The sequence below is a fragment of the Branchiostoma belcheri genome, unplaced genomic scaffold (genome assembly GCF_001625305.1).
Source record: "Branchiostoma belcheri isolate BF01 breed outbred unplaced genomic scaffold, Haploidv18h27 scaffold145, whole genome shotgun sequence".
Taxonomy (NCBI): Eukaryota; Metazoa; Chordata; class Leptocardii; order Amphioxiformes; family Branchiostomatidae; genus Branchiostoma; species Branchiostoma belcheri.
In genome coordinates this window covers 228,941-243,012 of record NW_017802880.1, presented here as the reverse complement: position 1 = coordinate 243,012, position 14,072 = coordinate 228,941, and the positions used below count along the sequence as shown (strand labels likewise).

The 14,072-nt window shown below is 40.2% G+C and overlaps 1 protein-coding gene across 3 annotated transcripts; it reads left to right on the top strand.

The window, feature by feature from the left end:
- The first annotated feature begins 1,032 nt into the window (after nucleotides 1–1,032).
- Nucleotides 1,033–11,920, top strand: LOC109465003 (DNA replication factor Cdt1-like). 3 transcript variants are annotated; one of them, XM_019762132.1, is made up of 8 exons: nucleotides 1,033–1,148; nucleotides 3,374–3,504; nucleotides 4,893–5,105; nucleotides 5,806–6,088; nucleotides 6,799–6,987; nucleotides 8,807–8,935; nucleotides 10,050–10,251; nucleotides 11,679–11,920. In XM_019762132.1, the coding sequence occupies exons 1-8, from the start codon at nucleotides 1,134–1,136 to the stop codon at nucleotides 11,834–11,836; spliced, it is 1,320 nt and encodes a 439-aa protein (XP_019617691.1). In that variant the 5' UTR covers nucleotides 1,033–1,133; the 3' UTR covers nucleotides 11,837–11,920. The 3 variants fall into 3 exon arrangements, with proteins under 3 accessions (XP_019617691.1, XP_019617689.1, XP_019617690.1); XM_019762130.1 differs by having other exon boundaries at nucleotides 3,362–3,504; XM_019762131.1 differs by having other exon boundaries at nucleotides 3,362–3,504; nucleotides 4,896–5,105; nucleotides 11,679–11,919.
- Nucleotides 11,921–14,072: the final 2,152 nt, after the last annotated feature.

Below are 14,072 nucleotides of genomic sequence, written 5' to 3'. Positions count from 1 at the left end.
ACAAAGAGTTACAATGTACTTAGTCACCAGCCTAATGATTAAAGTGCTTTACAGTTCCAGCCGGCTCCCGAAAAGGGGAGGGGCCTCTAAAGCCCACAGCGGCAAACTTGCGTTGGTTGAAAATTTGCCACTTTAGTAAACTAAACAAGGGAGTTCACCCCTTGGATCCGTTCATAGTTTAAACAAGTAAATACAAATTATTGCTCTCTTGTCAAATTTTTGCCGTTTTTCTTTACGGGCGTTTGTGATCTTTGTGACACACGTGGGTTTTCCTGCCACATATGCGTCAGTGCTGGTGCCATGCCGATTTCATGCTCTTAGCTACTGTGCGATCTATGTCGACATACTGGGTGTGCCTGTAATCATGTCAGCATCAAAGCTTGGCAATAACAACAAAGCCACGTGTTGAATCACGTCAAATTCCGGCCCAATTTTGCAGAACAGAAATGGCACAAAGGAGATTAAAAGTGCCTCATAATGAGACACTATTAGCAGGCAAAACAGACGTATTTCTTATATTATTTATAGTTACTTTTTTTGTCATGTAGAATATTACAACTTTGCACACCAGATGCTATGTTTAACATTTAATTTATCTCAGAGTCTGTTCTTGGTTGTGTCTGATTTGGAGTATCTTCTGTATTTTGTGAAGATTCCAAGCTGCAAAAATATAAAAATTACTAATCAAGGATACATTGTACATACCTTAGAAATGACATTTTTTCCCTTTGGGTATCCCTCAAATGGCTGCTTTTTAAGCTTAAATTTTTAAAAGCTCCGCACCGCGGAAGGGGGGCACATCCCCCCTTCCGCCCCATCCCCCCTCTCGGTCGCTTCGCTCCCTCGACGTGCGTCAGGTACCACTACGCTAAAATAAAATCCTAGCTAGAACCCTGCTTACATGTACAAAACTGGTGTGTTACACCTAAAGGCGGTTTACCTGTTATGCGAAACAAACAAACTATTCTACCAACATAGATGAGCTTTTATTCGTGCACTTATCCAGTCTTGTGTTTGTTTCCTTTCTGAAGTCACAGACGGGGAGTAAACGATCGTCTGGTGTGACTGAACTTCAGAAAAGACTAGCCCGTGTGAAGGAGGAAGCCGCCAAGGTCAAGGCTAAGGAGAAGACCATGACACGTGCCGAGGTATGGACATTATGATTACTGTAAATTAATTTAATTATTCCTGATTTTTTCACTGTACTGTTATGTTCACTGTTTTCACTGTCACTTCTGTACCGTGAACCTCACAATAATTCCTGGACTTTCTTTTTCCTGCACCTGTCACCACCGTGAATGATAGTTCTGTGAACATGTCCATTTTTCTGAACTTTTGCTACTGTGAACATAAAGTGAATTACAGTACTAGCTGATTGTCAGTCAATGGGCTTTTTTTCTTTGAATTTGATATCAATCCACTAAAGTTTTAGGGTTAGGGATGTTCAGGGCTCTCCCCAATGTGCTCCCCCTCCCCTCAAAGTCCTAGCACCCCTTTCAAAATGTAGTATCTATATGAAAATTTGCTAATTTTTTTCATCAACTGATCAGGGAGCACCTCTCCTCTAGGAATTTCTGGGAGTTGGGGGTTGATTGGAGGTTGATTCAAAACTTGAATGGTAGATGTACATGTTTTTTCCAAGTCAGAAAAAATGTGGACAAATCTAAGAACCAAGAACTTGCATTCTAGTATGGCCTTGCCCTGGGGGTTGATTCAAAACTTGAATGGTAAATGTACATGTTTGTTTTTTCCAAGTCAAAAAAAAAATGTGGACAAATCTAAGAACCAAAAACTTGCATTGTACTATGGCCTTGCCATGCGGGTTGATTCAAAACTTGAATGGTAGATGTACATGTTTTTTCCAAGTCAGAAAAAAATGTGGACAAATCTAAAAACCAAGAACTTGGATTGTAGTATGGCCTTGCCCTAGGAGTTAATTCAAAACTTTAATGGTAAATGTACATGTTTTTTCCAAGTCAGAAAAAACTGTGGACAAAATCTAAGAACCAAAAACTTGCAAAACTTGAATGGTAGATGTACATGTTTTTTCCAAGTCAGAAAAAATGTGGACAAATCTAAGAACCAAGAACTTGCATTGTAGTACGGCCTTGCCATTCTGCAAACTTGATTGAGTTCACAGAATCAGCCCATGTGTCCTTACAGTTTCTCAGAAGCTGATTAGGAACACAATATTCCAGGATATGCCGTGGGCAGTCAGTTCGCAATTTAAAGTTTTGGACGCCCAATCAGCCCTGTTTGATTTGTCTAGAGTCCCGGCTCAAGGGCTAAGGTCAAAGCAATGAAACATGGATGTCACGCTGGAGATGTAGAAATCTATAATACATCTGTGGGGGCTGCCTTTGCAAGGTCTGGTGGGATTCGCTGTGAACCACAAAAGAAACTCAGTGCATGTCGTTATGTAGAGTTGACATCCCATGACCTTTTGGAGGTCATAGGGGCAGTGGGTTGTTATCCAATTTGTCCAAGGGCACGGTATTGGGAGTGACTTGTTGGCCACCCTACAACCACTCTCACATAGGCGTAATGTTGCAAGCCAAGCGTTATTTTATCGCTACTTCCATGGTAAATGCTCTGTGGAACTTCATTCGCTAGTGCCCCCACAAGTTTGAATCTGAATATTCATTTGAGAGCTAACTTCAAAATCAAAATAAGTACTTCAACAAAGATTTTATTCTTTTCTGACACTTAGACACCAACAATACCCTGCATAGTATTATACAGTTGATATGTACAAAAATACCTACAAAAGTATTTGGGTGCACTGGTGCACCCATAGAAAACAATTGGGTGCGCAGCTCCAATTTTGGGTGCACTAAGCACACATGCACCCAGTATTTCGAGCCCTGTTGTGAGAGTTGCTATATTTGTGTGAGGCCACACCAAGTAAATTTTATGGATGACGTCCTTTGGAGACCCTAAATCTAATGCGAGAGGGCGAAAAAAAACAAGTAGGGCCCTAAAAACAGATTAGAAATATACTAAGAGACAACAAATGTCAGGACACAAATTGAATGAGGTGACACAGTGTAACAAGCAAGAAGTCTTTTATTCATCATCAAAACAGCAATAAATCAGGTGGAACAGTGAACAGTGAAACAGAATGGTAATAGACACTTTCTTCACGTTACGGGTTTCACGTAAATCTGACGATTTGCGACACTGTCATGACTCTTTGGTTATAGTTACAGGAAGCAGAATTTCTTGGGTTTTTTTCTAGGAACATGCCAAAAACAATGCGCGCGTGGACATCATCCATAAAATTTACTTGGTGTGGCCTGACTGGAAATGGTAAAGTGGTGAAGTCTGCCATCTCTGATTGCCCTGTTGTTCGTTACTCCAGTTGCGAGAAAAGCTGATCAAGTCTGGACAGCTGTCCTCTCTCCAACAACACATGAAGGCTGTTCAGCAAACCGCAGAAAAACTTAGAGCCGACAAGTCCAAACAGGTGCAGGCAAGCTCAAGCAAGGAAACAACTGAAGAAAGGTACGATATGACGCATCAACAAACAAACAAACAAACAAACAAACAAACAAACATTGTATCTAAACATTTGGTTTTATATAAAGTTTCTTGAAGCTTAAACATTACATTCCTTGTCTTTCTTATAAGTAGTGATGCATACCGGTTCACTGGACTTGGATCCGGACTTGTAAGAATGTTTAGGTTCAAGTCCAAAAAACCTAAAAGTCAAGAACTAAGTCCAGACTTATTACCATAAAAGACCATTTCACATACCTCTTTTCTTTCCAAACCACCTAAAAGCTTCCGTAGATTGCAAAATCTTTGCTGCAAAATGAAGAAAACATTGCCATCAGGCATTGTCAAGTACCGGCCTCCATGTTGCCAAAGTTTCACCCAGACAACATTGCAAAGTTGCCAACATGTAATTTTGTAAATGCCTTGGGTTTAGGTCCGGACTTACAAGTCCGGAACTGAACCTAAACCTCTGGACTTAAATCCGGACCTGAACCTAAAATTGGGTTAAGGTATGCATCACTTACAAGTTACCAAGTCAGCAAATGGTAGCATCAGCTAAAATTACAAATTCAGAATGTACACAAAAGTTTGTTTGAAATGAAATGCTGCAGTACTCATGCGATCTGCTAGATGTCACTCATAAGTGTAGTTTTGCTATTCCATTGTTTCAATGCTTTACAGACTGTGCTTCTTCCTTACAATGCATCATATTTCACAGAACACGAACACTGTAGACTAGTGTTTTTAGGTCAGCAGTTTTAATATCACAAACATATATTTTGTCTCTCATTAGGTTAGTGCTATTGTCTTGTATATACAAAATCAGAATTTTTCAGGTAGTGTGAACTCTTGGGTTCTACCTTCTCTTAAGGCCACACAACACAGTATTTAATATGGGCAACCCTGTGGTCAAAAGTAGTCTGGGCACAAAGTAGTGCTGCACAATACTAGAGAAAGGTGCAGAGATTGTTCTGTGCATGGCATCGAGATAGAACCTGTGGTAAATGTTAGAGGAATACGTCAGTTTTGAGACTGTAAAAGTTGGATTATGGTGCGTGTTTAGTCGGCGTAGATTTGCGCTTGGACACTTGTCCCGCCTAGTACTGTGCGTCGGCTGCAGTTCCATGACCTCCGCAGTGGTGCTAATAAAAGAGGGCATGAGAAAAAAACTAGCCGGCAAATCTAAGCTCATTTTCACATATTATGTACACTATACCCTGAAATTAAACATATCAAAAATCTGAACCTTGCTTGTGCACCCTACTATGATTTTCACTGAGTCAAAGAGAGTCACTTTGGGGTCCAGACCTTAACTATAGAAATCCCCATAGGGCTAGAACTGTGTTGTGCCGCCTTAAATGCATTTACATGATTGTCCAACCCTGCAATTTTCGCAGTGATCACCAGGTGGCGCCGGCCTATGAGAGACACCACCACCTTGCCACTCCCGTCCCGCCCCCGCCGGCTTCCCTCGGCCTGCCGTACCAGTACAGGCTGCTGGGGGAGATGTTCCGCAGTATGGACACAGTGGTCAGTATACTGCATAACAGGGAGGAGCTGGCCACCTTCCAGAAGCTGAAGAACGCAGTACAGGAGATGTGCCGCAAGTATGCAGCCTTTCTGACTCTTTCTGTTGACTTGTCAAGTAGTGGTGCATACTTAAACCCAATTTTAGGTTCAGGTTCGGATTCAAGTCCAGAGGTTTAGGTTCAGTTCCAGACTTGTAAGTCCGGACCTAAACCCATGGCATAATACAAAATTGCATGTTGGCAACCTTGCAATGTTGTCTGGGTGAAACTTTGGCCACATAACATGGAGGCCAGTACTTGACGATGCCCGATGGCAATGTTTTCTTCATTTTGCAGCAAAGTTTTTGCAATTTACGGAAGGTTTTAGGTGGTTTGGAAAGAAAAGGGGTAAAAAAAAACTATGTGAAATGGTCTTTCATGGTAATAAGTCCGGACTCGGTTCTTGACTTTCAGTTTTTTTTGGACTTGAACCTAAACATTCTTACAAGTCTGGATCCAAGTCCAGTGAACCGGTATGCACCACTATAATGTCACGTTGTCTGTTTCTTTGCTTGTGCATGTGTCTGTAGTTTTTTGTTTATTTGTTTATTTAGGGAGGTCAGAGGTCGCATACCATGATAATATATACAACTTCATGCTTGTGCCAGTACCTTACCACCAGTGCTTTAAGGGTTTGTATGTATCTGTCTTGTGAGTTATCATGTCGTTTATGATGTTCTTGAATAGTGTTGGCGTGGTAGACCTGCATGTAACTTTTTATCCCATATTTGCTACATAGGAAGTTTGAGAAACACCACATGGGCCAAATAAAGACCGTGTTCCCGTCAGCCTATGTCTTCCGCCAAGAGAAAGTCAGCCAGTTCTGTCGGAACCAAGGAGAGAAGAAGACTCAGTATCAGCTCACTGTGCAGGCCAACCTGGACGGACAGCCCAGCACAGAATCAAGAGCCTCGGGAAAGCCTGCTCCCCGGGCTAGGGTGTCTTTCTCATCCTCACAGTTGATAAACCGCAGGTACATCTTCCAGACTAATCTGGTCAACATTGTGAAGGAACACCACAGGGTAGGCATCGCCATTTGTTTGTTTATTTTTGTTTAATTCATAAAGACCTATACTGATAGTAAAGACCTATACTGATATTTAAAGACCTAAACTGATATTAAAGACCTGTACTGATTTTAGAGTAAGACCTCTAAAAGGCTTCATAAGAGTGTCAATAATTTGAATCACTGGAATGAAGATGCGTAGGAAAATGTTTTTTTGTTGCTGTAGCTTGGTGATCTTCTTGGTTGATGTCTTATGTACTGTAAATTCATTTATTTTTGCTGGGACTTACTCTCATGGAAACACTGTAGAAATCTAAAAGTTTGTCTTTGAAAGTTTGTCTTCAGAAAAGAAAACATTAAATTTTCTACTATCATGCTCACCAACAAGAATCTTTAGAATTTTAAGAAAGTTCACAGTATTTTTTCTGCTACAAGAAATCTTGTGTATAGAATGGTTTTCTTGCTTCAAGAACAGTTAGCACTTAGTTCAAGAAATATTTTCTTGTGGATAGAATCGTTTTCTTGCTACAGCAAGAAAACTCAAGAAAACTCATGAAACACGTTTTTTTAATTTTCTTGCTATTGGGATTCTTTAATTTCTTGTTCAAAGAATAATTTTCTTGCTACAAGATAGATTTTCTTTGTACAAGGAAAAACAAGAAAAAGCATTTTTGGTAGTGTACTAGCTGACCATTTTTACATTGCTTCCCTCACTGCCATGTACAGAGGTTTATCCAGAACCTAGCCCCCTCCCCGTCCGTGTCGGACACTGCGCTGACCAAGTGGCACCCCAAGTTCCCGCTGGACACCGTACCGGACATCGAGCCATCACCGCTGCCTCGGCCACCTGATGTCCAGAAGTACGCCACCGCTCAAGACGTCCTGGACCAGGCCAGGGGGAAAATCCTACCGAGGGTAAGGCCACACCAATTTAATTTGTTGCAATTGGTTAACAGATTTTTCTAGAAAAATAATTTAGCGGGCGGGCGAAAAAAAAAATAAAACAGGCCTAGGCATCCTATTATAGCCCAAAATGGTATGATAGGAGCCATGAAGTCAACACACCAGGCTGGCTCAAAATTCAAACAATGAATTTAAACTTTTAATGATGCCACTGCATTGAAACATGGCATAACTGTAACAACTAGGGAAAAAAGGACTGTTTTCAACTGTTCAGGGCAAAATATGAGCATTTTGCAGTACTGTTGATGCTGAATTTTTTTTGCAAATCAGACAAAATGAAGCCGGCAAATCCGTTAACCAAGAAATTAAATTGGTGTGGCCTAAGGGACTCTGTTGAAAAAAAATTAACTGACACAGATTTGCTGACTTGAGACTTGTTTCACCATGTATGGGGATTTTGTCTTTGTTTTTTGCTTGTGTTTCTGCAGTTATTTGGATACATTGGAGTTAGTGTTGCATACCTAAACCCACATTTAGGTTCAGGTCCGGATTCAAGTCCAGAGGTTTAGGTTCAGTTCAGACTTGTAAGTCCGGACCTAAACCCATGGCGTATACAAAATTGCATGTTGGCAACCTTGCAATGTTGTCTGGGTGAAACTTTGGCCACATAACATGCAGGCGGGTACTTCTCGATGCCCGATGGCAATGTTTTCTTCATTTTGCAGCAAAGTTTTTGCAATCTACGGAAGGTTTTAGGTGGTTTGGAAAGAAAAGGGGTAATGTGAAATAGTCTTTTATGGTAATAAGTCCAGACTCCTAGTTTTTTTTTTGACCTGAAACTAAACAATCTTACAAGTCCGGATCCAAGTCCAGTGAACTGGTATGCAGCACTAGAAATAACTGACACAGATTTGCTTACTTGAGACTTGTTTCACCATGTATGGGGATTTGTTCTTTGTTTTTTGCTCGTGTTTCTGCAGTTATTTGAATACATTAGAGTTAAAGGAAGTGAGGGGGAATGGTGTAACTGTTGACTGACAGGAAGGTCAAATTGGATAACAAAATGGTCTCCCTGCAGGCTAGGAAGAATGGGAGTGGAACATCTACAGAATCAGCAAGAATGCACAATTGAGATAAAGTGTATTTCGTCTTCCACAGCCTTTGCATTACAATTTTTACAAATTCTTTCACATACAGGTAGTCTTCTATATCGGCCTCTCTCTATTTCCAGAGGATAGGCGCTAACTCTAATTTTGCTAATGGCTGAGCGTAGTTGGAAGTCTGCAAGATTGCAAGATTAAGATAAAAAAATTATCGCTCTATGTTGTACATAGTTTTACATTTTGCATAAAATCTTAACTTACCACTCTCAGTTGACATTATATGAAAAAATGTTTGTATATGCATATCTGTAAGTCTCCTTCTCAGCATTTTCACAACATGTTCAGGATCACAACGTGAGTTTTCGGAATGCCACATAAAGGAGTATCCATTATGATCTAATATGTCTTTAACACGTTGAAGTAAAGTTCGTCTACGGATATTTGTCGGGAAGGCTTTGTTGTAAGAGTATTGCGTCCCTTTGAAGGGGGTGTGAAGTTGTATCCAATTGGATCAGGCGAAACCAGAATTTAACTACATATTATATACAAATATTAGAATAAATGAAAATAAGCAACAACTTCAAATACTTGACAGAATGTCTACCATTATAATGATTGTAATGTGAATTTCTACTACAGTAACTGTATTCTGTAGTTCCAGGAATTACCACAAGGTGGGGCAGGTAATCAAGCATTTAATACCAGACTATGTTCAATTTGCAATGCAGGTGCAGAAGGCTCTAGAGAAGGTTGCACAGCTCTCACCCAAGGAGACAGAGAAGCCCAAACCCAACACTACATCTGCTGATGGCTCCACCTCTGGGAACAAGGGTGCCAAACTCAGTCTACTGGAGAGGGTAGGTGTCAACCAAAAATGCCTTTTTCTTGTTACCTCCGGGGAAGGAGATATCCTTCCGCGAGGAGGTTTTACTATGGTTCGAAACATTTCTGTCAGCAGCTGTTTCTCGCGATCGGCTGGACGGATTTGTCTGTGGTTCGGTATACGTATTGCTATTGGGCTGCAGATGATGCAGAACGTTTTTGTTTAATTGCATATGTGTTTATGGGCGTCGAAATAAAAGGTTTTTAAGTGCTCCGGACACCCCCGCCATGCTGAAAATGGTAATTACCATGTTGTTAAGGAATGGGGCGGTTGCAGTTTTGGGTCTTAGCATTCAAAAGGGGTCAAACAGAGGGGTGTCTGGTTCCGATAAAAATTTTGGGTGACGGCGCAGCAATGACGGCGCGGGATGACGGCGGGGGTAATGGCGCGGGTGACGGTGCAGGCTGTCAGACTGTGAGACACGTTAATCAACAGTCCATACCGAACCAACCGTCAGTAGCCATCAAACACATACAAACATATTACGCACATAACTTTCATACTACACACAAACAAATAACCTAAACCAATAGAACACAAAAAAACCCGGAGGTTTGGAATCTACGATTTCCCTTGTTTTTCTTGCAGTAAGAAATGGTATCTTGTAGGAAGAAAATCATTCTTTGAACAAGAAATAAAAGAATCCCCGTAGCAAGAAAATTCGAGAAACACATGACATTGTGTTTCTTGAATTTTCTTGCTGTAACAAGAAAACGATTCTGTCCACAAGAAAATATTTCTTGTATGTACATTGTATAACCCTATTACATGGACCAGTGCAGGTAATGCCGAGGTCACATTTCCTAACCGGGGCCTGGCCGGGCTGTTTAGATTAACGAATAATAAACAATTTTTATCAAGAATATATTACGCAAATACTTTTATCATTTATTTAAAAAAACTTTTTTGTGCCTTGTTGTGTTTTATACAATGTACCATATTTTTCGTTCCATAAGACTGCCCGGCCGGGCCCCGGTTTGGAAATGTGACCTCAGCATAAGATGCTACTTGACTTGCTTCAGTAACTCATTTACCTATCAAACTTACATGATTGTATATAAAATGTATATACTGTGAATTGACTATAGATCCGTGCTAAGGAGGCTGCCAAGGCTGAGAAGTACATGACCAGAGATGCCGACCAGGACAGGAGAACGGCCATGATTGGACGTCTGCCCGACCTGGCGCGAATCTTGAGGACGTTCTTCGTGACGGAGAAGAAGCCGGCGGTCCCCATCGAGTCCGCCGTCAAGAAGATGTCGGAGAGCTACCGATCAGTCCTGTCATCAAGTAGGTTTTCTGTTTAGGTTTTTTATTCATTTAGGTAGTGCTGCATACCTAAACCCACATTTAGGTTCAGGTCCGGATTCAAGTCCAGAGGTTTAGGTTCAGTTCCAGACTTGTAAGTCCGAACCTAAACCCATGACATTATACAAAACTGCATGTTGGCAACCTTGCAATGTTGTCTGGGTGAAACTTTGGCCACATAACATGCAGGCCGACACTTGATGATGCCCGATGGCAATGTTTTCTTCATTTTGAAGTAAAGATTTTACAATCTACGGAAGGTTTTAGGTGATTTGGAAAGAAAAGGGGTATGTGAAATGGTCTTTTATGGTACTAAGTCCGGACTCGGTTATTGACTTTTAGGTTTTCTTGGACTTGAACCTAAACAAGTCTGGGTCCAAGTCCAGTGAACCGGTATGTTCAGCACTACATTTAGGCCACAGCAAGTAAATTGTATGGATGACATCCTCCGCAGACACCATGTGAGCGGGCGAAGAAAAACAAGGCGGGTTCCCAAAAAAAAACAAAATTCCTACATTTTCGAGTTTTGATATTAAAAACCTTGTTGAACAAGAAATGACACATATACATTTTGTACTGTGTTAACTTTACTGCCAACTATCACAACATCCATTTGTCACTGAAACAACTTCGAAAAATAAAAGCTTTCAATCATTGTGCAAATGGTTTTGATTCAGTGGGAACATATAAAAAAAAGGAATGAAATACATCACTGCATCAAAGTAAAAGTCAAAACAATAAATCAGAGCCTTGTTTTGTCTTCTCTCATCATATTTATCTGCCATCCATGTTCCGGCATGGCAAGACATGCCATTTTTGTCCATTTTCGGCATGTTGACCACTATCAGAGGGCAACAAAATTTCTTTTTTTCCCCAAATCAGTCGAAAATTAATGCGCACGCTGATATCATCCATAAAAATTACTTGCTGTGGCCTTAGGATATGTGAAAGAATTTGTAAATATTTTAGTGCAAAGGCTGTGGAAGACGAAATACATTTTATTTCAAACTGTTCATTCCGTAACAACGCTCGAAATGAATTGACTATTAATTCAAACTTCTGCAATTATTTATCCCAATTTCTCTAAATTTACAGACCAAGAAAAAACTATTCTTCTATTAACTTCCCAAAACCCACAAATTTTGGAAAAGGTGGGACATTACGTCTTTCATGGTTTACAGAAGAGAAGTCAAACCCTTCTGAGTTTTGGACATAGTTATAGTTCTAGACAGCTTTTGGTACTATTTTGGGCCATAAATAGGATGCCTAGGCCTGTTTTTATTTTTGTTTTTTTTCACCCGCCCGCTCCATTATTTTTCTTGAAAAATCCATTAGCCAAGAAATTAAATTGGTGTGGCCTTATGGGAAGAAACAGACCCTTATTAACTCCTTGTTGATCTTTACTCCAGGTGAGTCGGAGGCCCACCTGAAACTGCTGACAGAGCTGGCTCCTGATTGGCTGTCGGTTGTGAAGATCAGTAAAGGTACTTTTCTGAAGATGGACAGAAACCAAGACATCAACATCATCGTGGACAAACTCAACAAGGCACTCAAGGACAGCATGTAGTGTACTTAGACTTCATCTATGTTTAAAGTTAAAACTTTTGGTCCAACACAAAAAATTCTCTCACCTAGAGCTTTCAACCAGTCACTCTGGTCTTCCTCAGTAGACTGACCGAGTGAAGCTTGTCACGTGGCTTCTTTGAAGTGTGACGTCAACACTGGGTCAAAGGTATCTGGTAGACGATGTCAGCCCCCGTCGCGGTTCAATGTAGGGTGTATACATCAGGGTCCATCACCCTACATTGAACCGTGACGGGGGCCGACATCGTCTACCAGATACACCTGATCCAGATCCTCAGTCTACTGAGGAAGACCAGAGTGACTGGTTGAAAGCTCTAGGTGAGAGAATTTTTTGTGTTGGACCAAAAGTTTTAACTTTAAACATAGTGTACTTAGACTTCATCTAGACTATTAAAAAAGCTAGGAATGTCATTTTCCCAGGCATTAACTTGGCATCTTGTTTTATTTTTCTCATATTCTCATTCTCAACAACAAGGCAATGTATCGCTTTAATGATTTTAAAGATAGCTAAATAGCAGTTCCATATAAAAAGCTGTTCTTTGTTTCCAAAAATTCACGGTAGCTAAATCAAGTAGACACCATTAACAACTCTTACAATAACACAACACATAACCAAAAAACACTGAGATTTTCATGTTCCATATCTTAGCAATTATGGTGTAATGCTACATGTACATGTTTTATAAAGAAAGCAGGACAATATAGTACTATGTAATAGAATTAAAAAATCAAAATCAAGCTTTAGTCTGCTTAAGCCTGTTACACACCTTTGTTCCAACATACCTTACATTCTGACAACTCAAGATATGTTCCAACAACCCAAACCCTAACTGTAGCACATAAGGGTGTCAGAACATATCATTGAGACATGGTCAAGTCAATTTTAACTACACAAGCAAGTCTTCCTAGTAGCAAGGTTCTTGTTTAACATTGTTAAAAGATGCCACTAGTAATCTGTGTATGATACTACCCATTGCAAATGTTTGCAGGGTTTGAGTGCAGGATTGTTCTATTATTGTTCTAACAGTCCACTGTATAAGACACATGGTTTGATTCCATGGGATAAGTGCAAATATAAAAGTCATGTAAAAATGTAAAATTTTCTTCATGTACAGCTTGCCTTGGAACAGTAGTTTGCTGATAATATCTAGAGCATTTTCTGAAATTTGTCTTCCAACAATCAGTTTAAGTTCAGAAAGAAGTAGAGGCCCGTAGAGGAAATCATGTACGTTTTTAATATAATATCACAGTTCATTGTCCAACATTGGACTTGATGGGCGTTTTATCTTTTTTTTTTTTTTTTTGCAATACAGGAAGTGGGATTTGGCTGGAGAGATTGGGGATATTTTTAGCTTGGGAACGGGAACTTGTCTGGTTTTGTATGTTATCAGTCACACACAGACCTATTTCCTGTTTCACCATGCTAGTTGGGGGCCACTTCCTGTTCTGTGTACTTTGCATTTTTAACTCTTAATATCACGTTTGTCAATTTTTATTTTTAATCATAATGACATATAATTCATTTTTTTTATTTTACTGTTTTAAACTTTTTTTTAGATTTGTAGAAAGTATTTGCGTGTATGTTTATATATAGCTGTTTGGGAAACAAAATCTGGAGGGTAATTGTACTTGACTGTATAGTTCTGTGTTTGATCATGTAATGATGGCGAATTGGTATCACCTTCATGCAAATATGTTGATGTAAATGTTTACAGTGTTCATGTTTACAAGTTTCATGGATTAAATCTCTTCTTTTCCTCAAAAGGTCAAAGTTGGGTCCCAGATTGTAGCATTCTTGTGTTGTTGTGTTTATTGAAACTTGGCCACATGCACACAGGTGGTCCATGTTTTTTTTCTAGTAGCCTGGGAGCTAGCCTTTTTTCTTGCATGCCCGTAGCCAGGGGTTCGGGGGGTTCGGAAGAACCCCCCCCCCCCACAAGGCTGAAAGGTCCACTTTTTGGTCCACTTTTTATGTAAAGGTCCATGGACTGGAATTGTTGAAAAACTGCTCCCTTTGTCATTGAATAAAAATTTATCTCTGATTTTTTCTTGGAAATCCCCTCAAAAATGCACGAAATGCCGTTTTAGAAGGTTCATTTTTCAATATGACCCCCTACGGCGCTCGAGGTCCCCTCAAGCAGTGGGAACGACCCCCCCCCCGATTCCAAAATCCTGGCTACGGGCATGTCTTGAGTATGCTTGCTAACATTACCAAATCC

Bases quoted from the DNA above. Each gene is read 5' to 3' on its own strand.
- LOC109465003 (XM_019762130.1), top strand. The intron at 5,106-5,805 runs GTATGCAGCCTT...TTTGCTACATAG, and splicing joins GTACAGGAGATGTGCCGCAA to GAAGTTTGAGAAACACCACA. The intron at 6,089-6,798 runs GTAGGCATCGCC...TGCCATGTACAG, and splicing joins TTGTGAAGGAACACCACAGG to AGGTTTATCCAGAACCTAGC.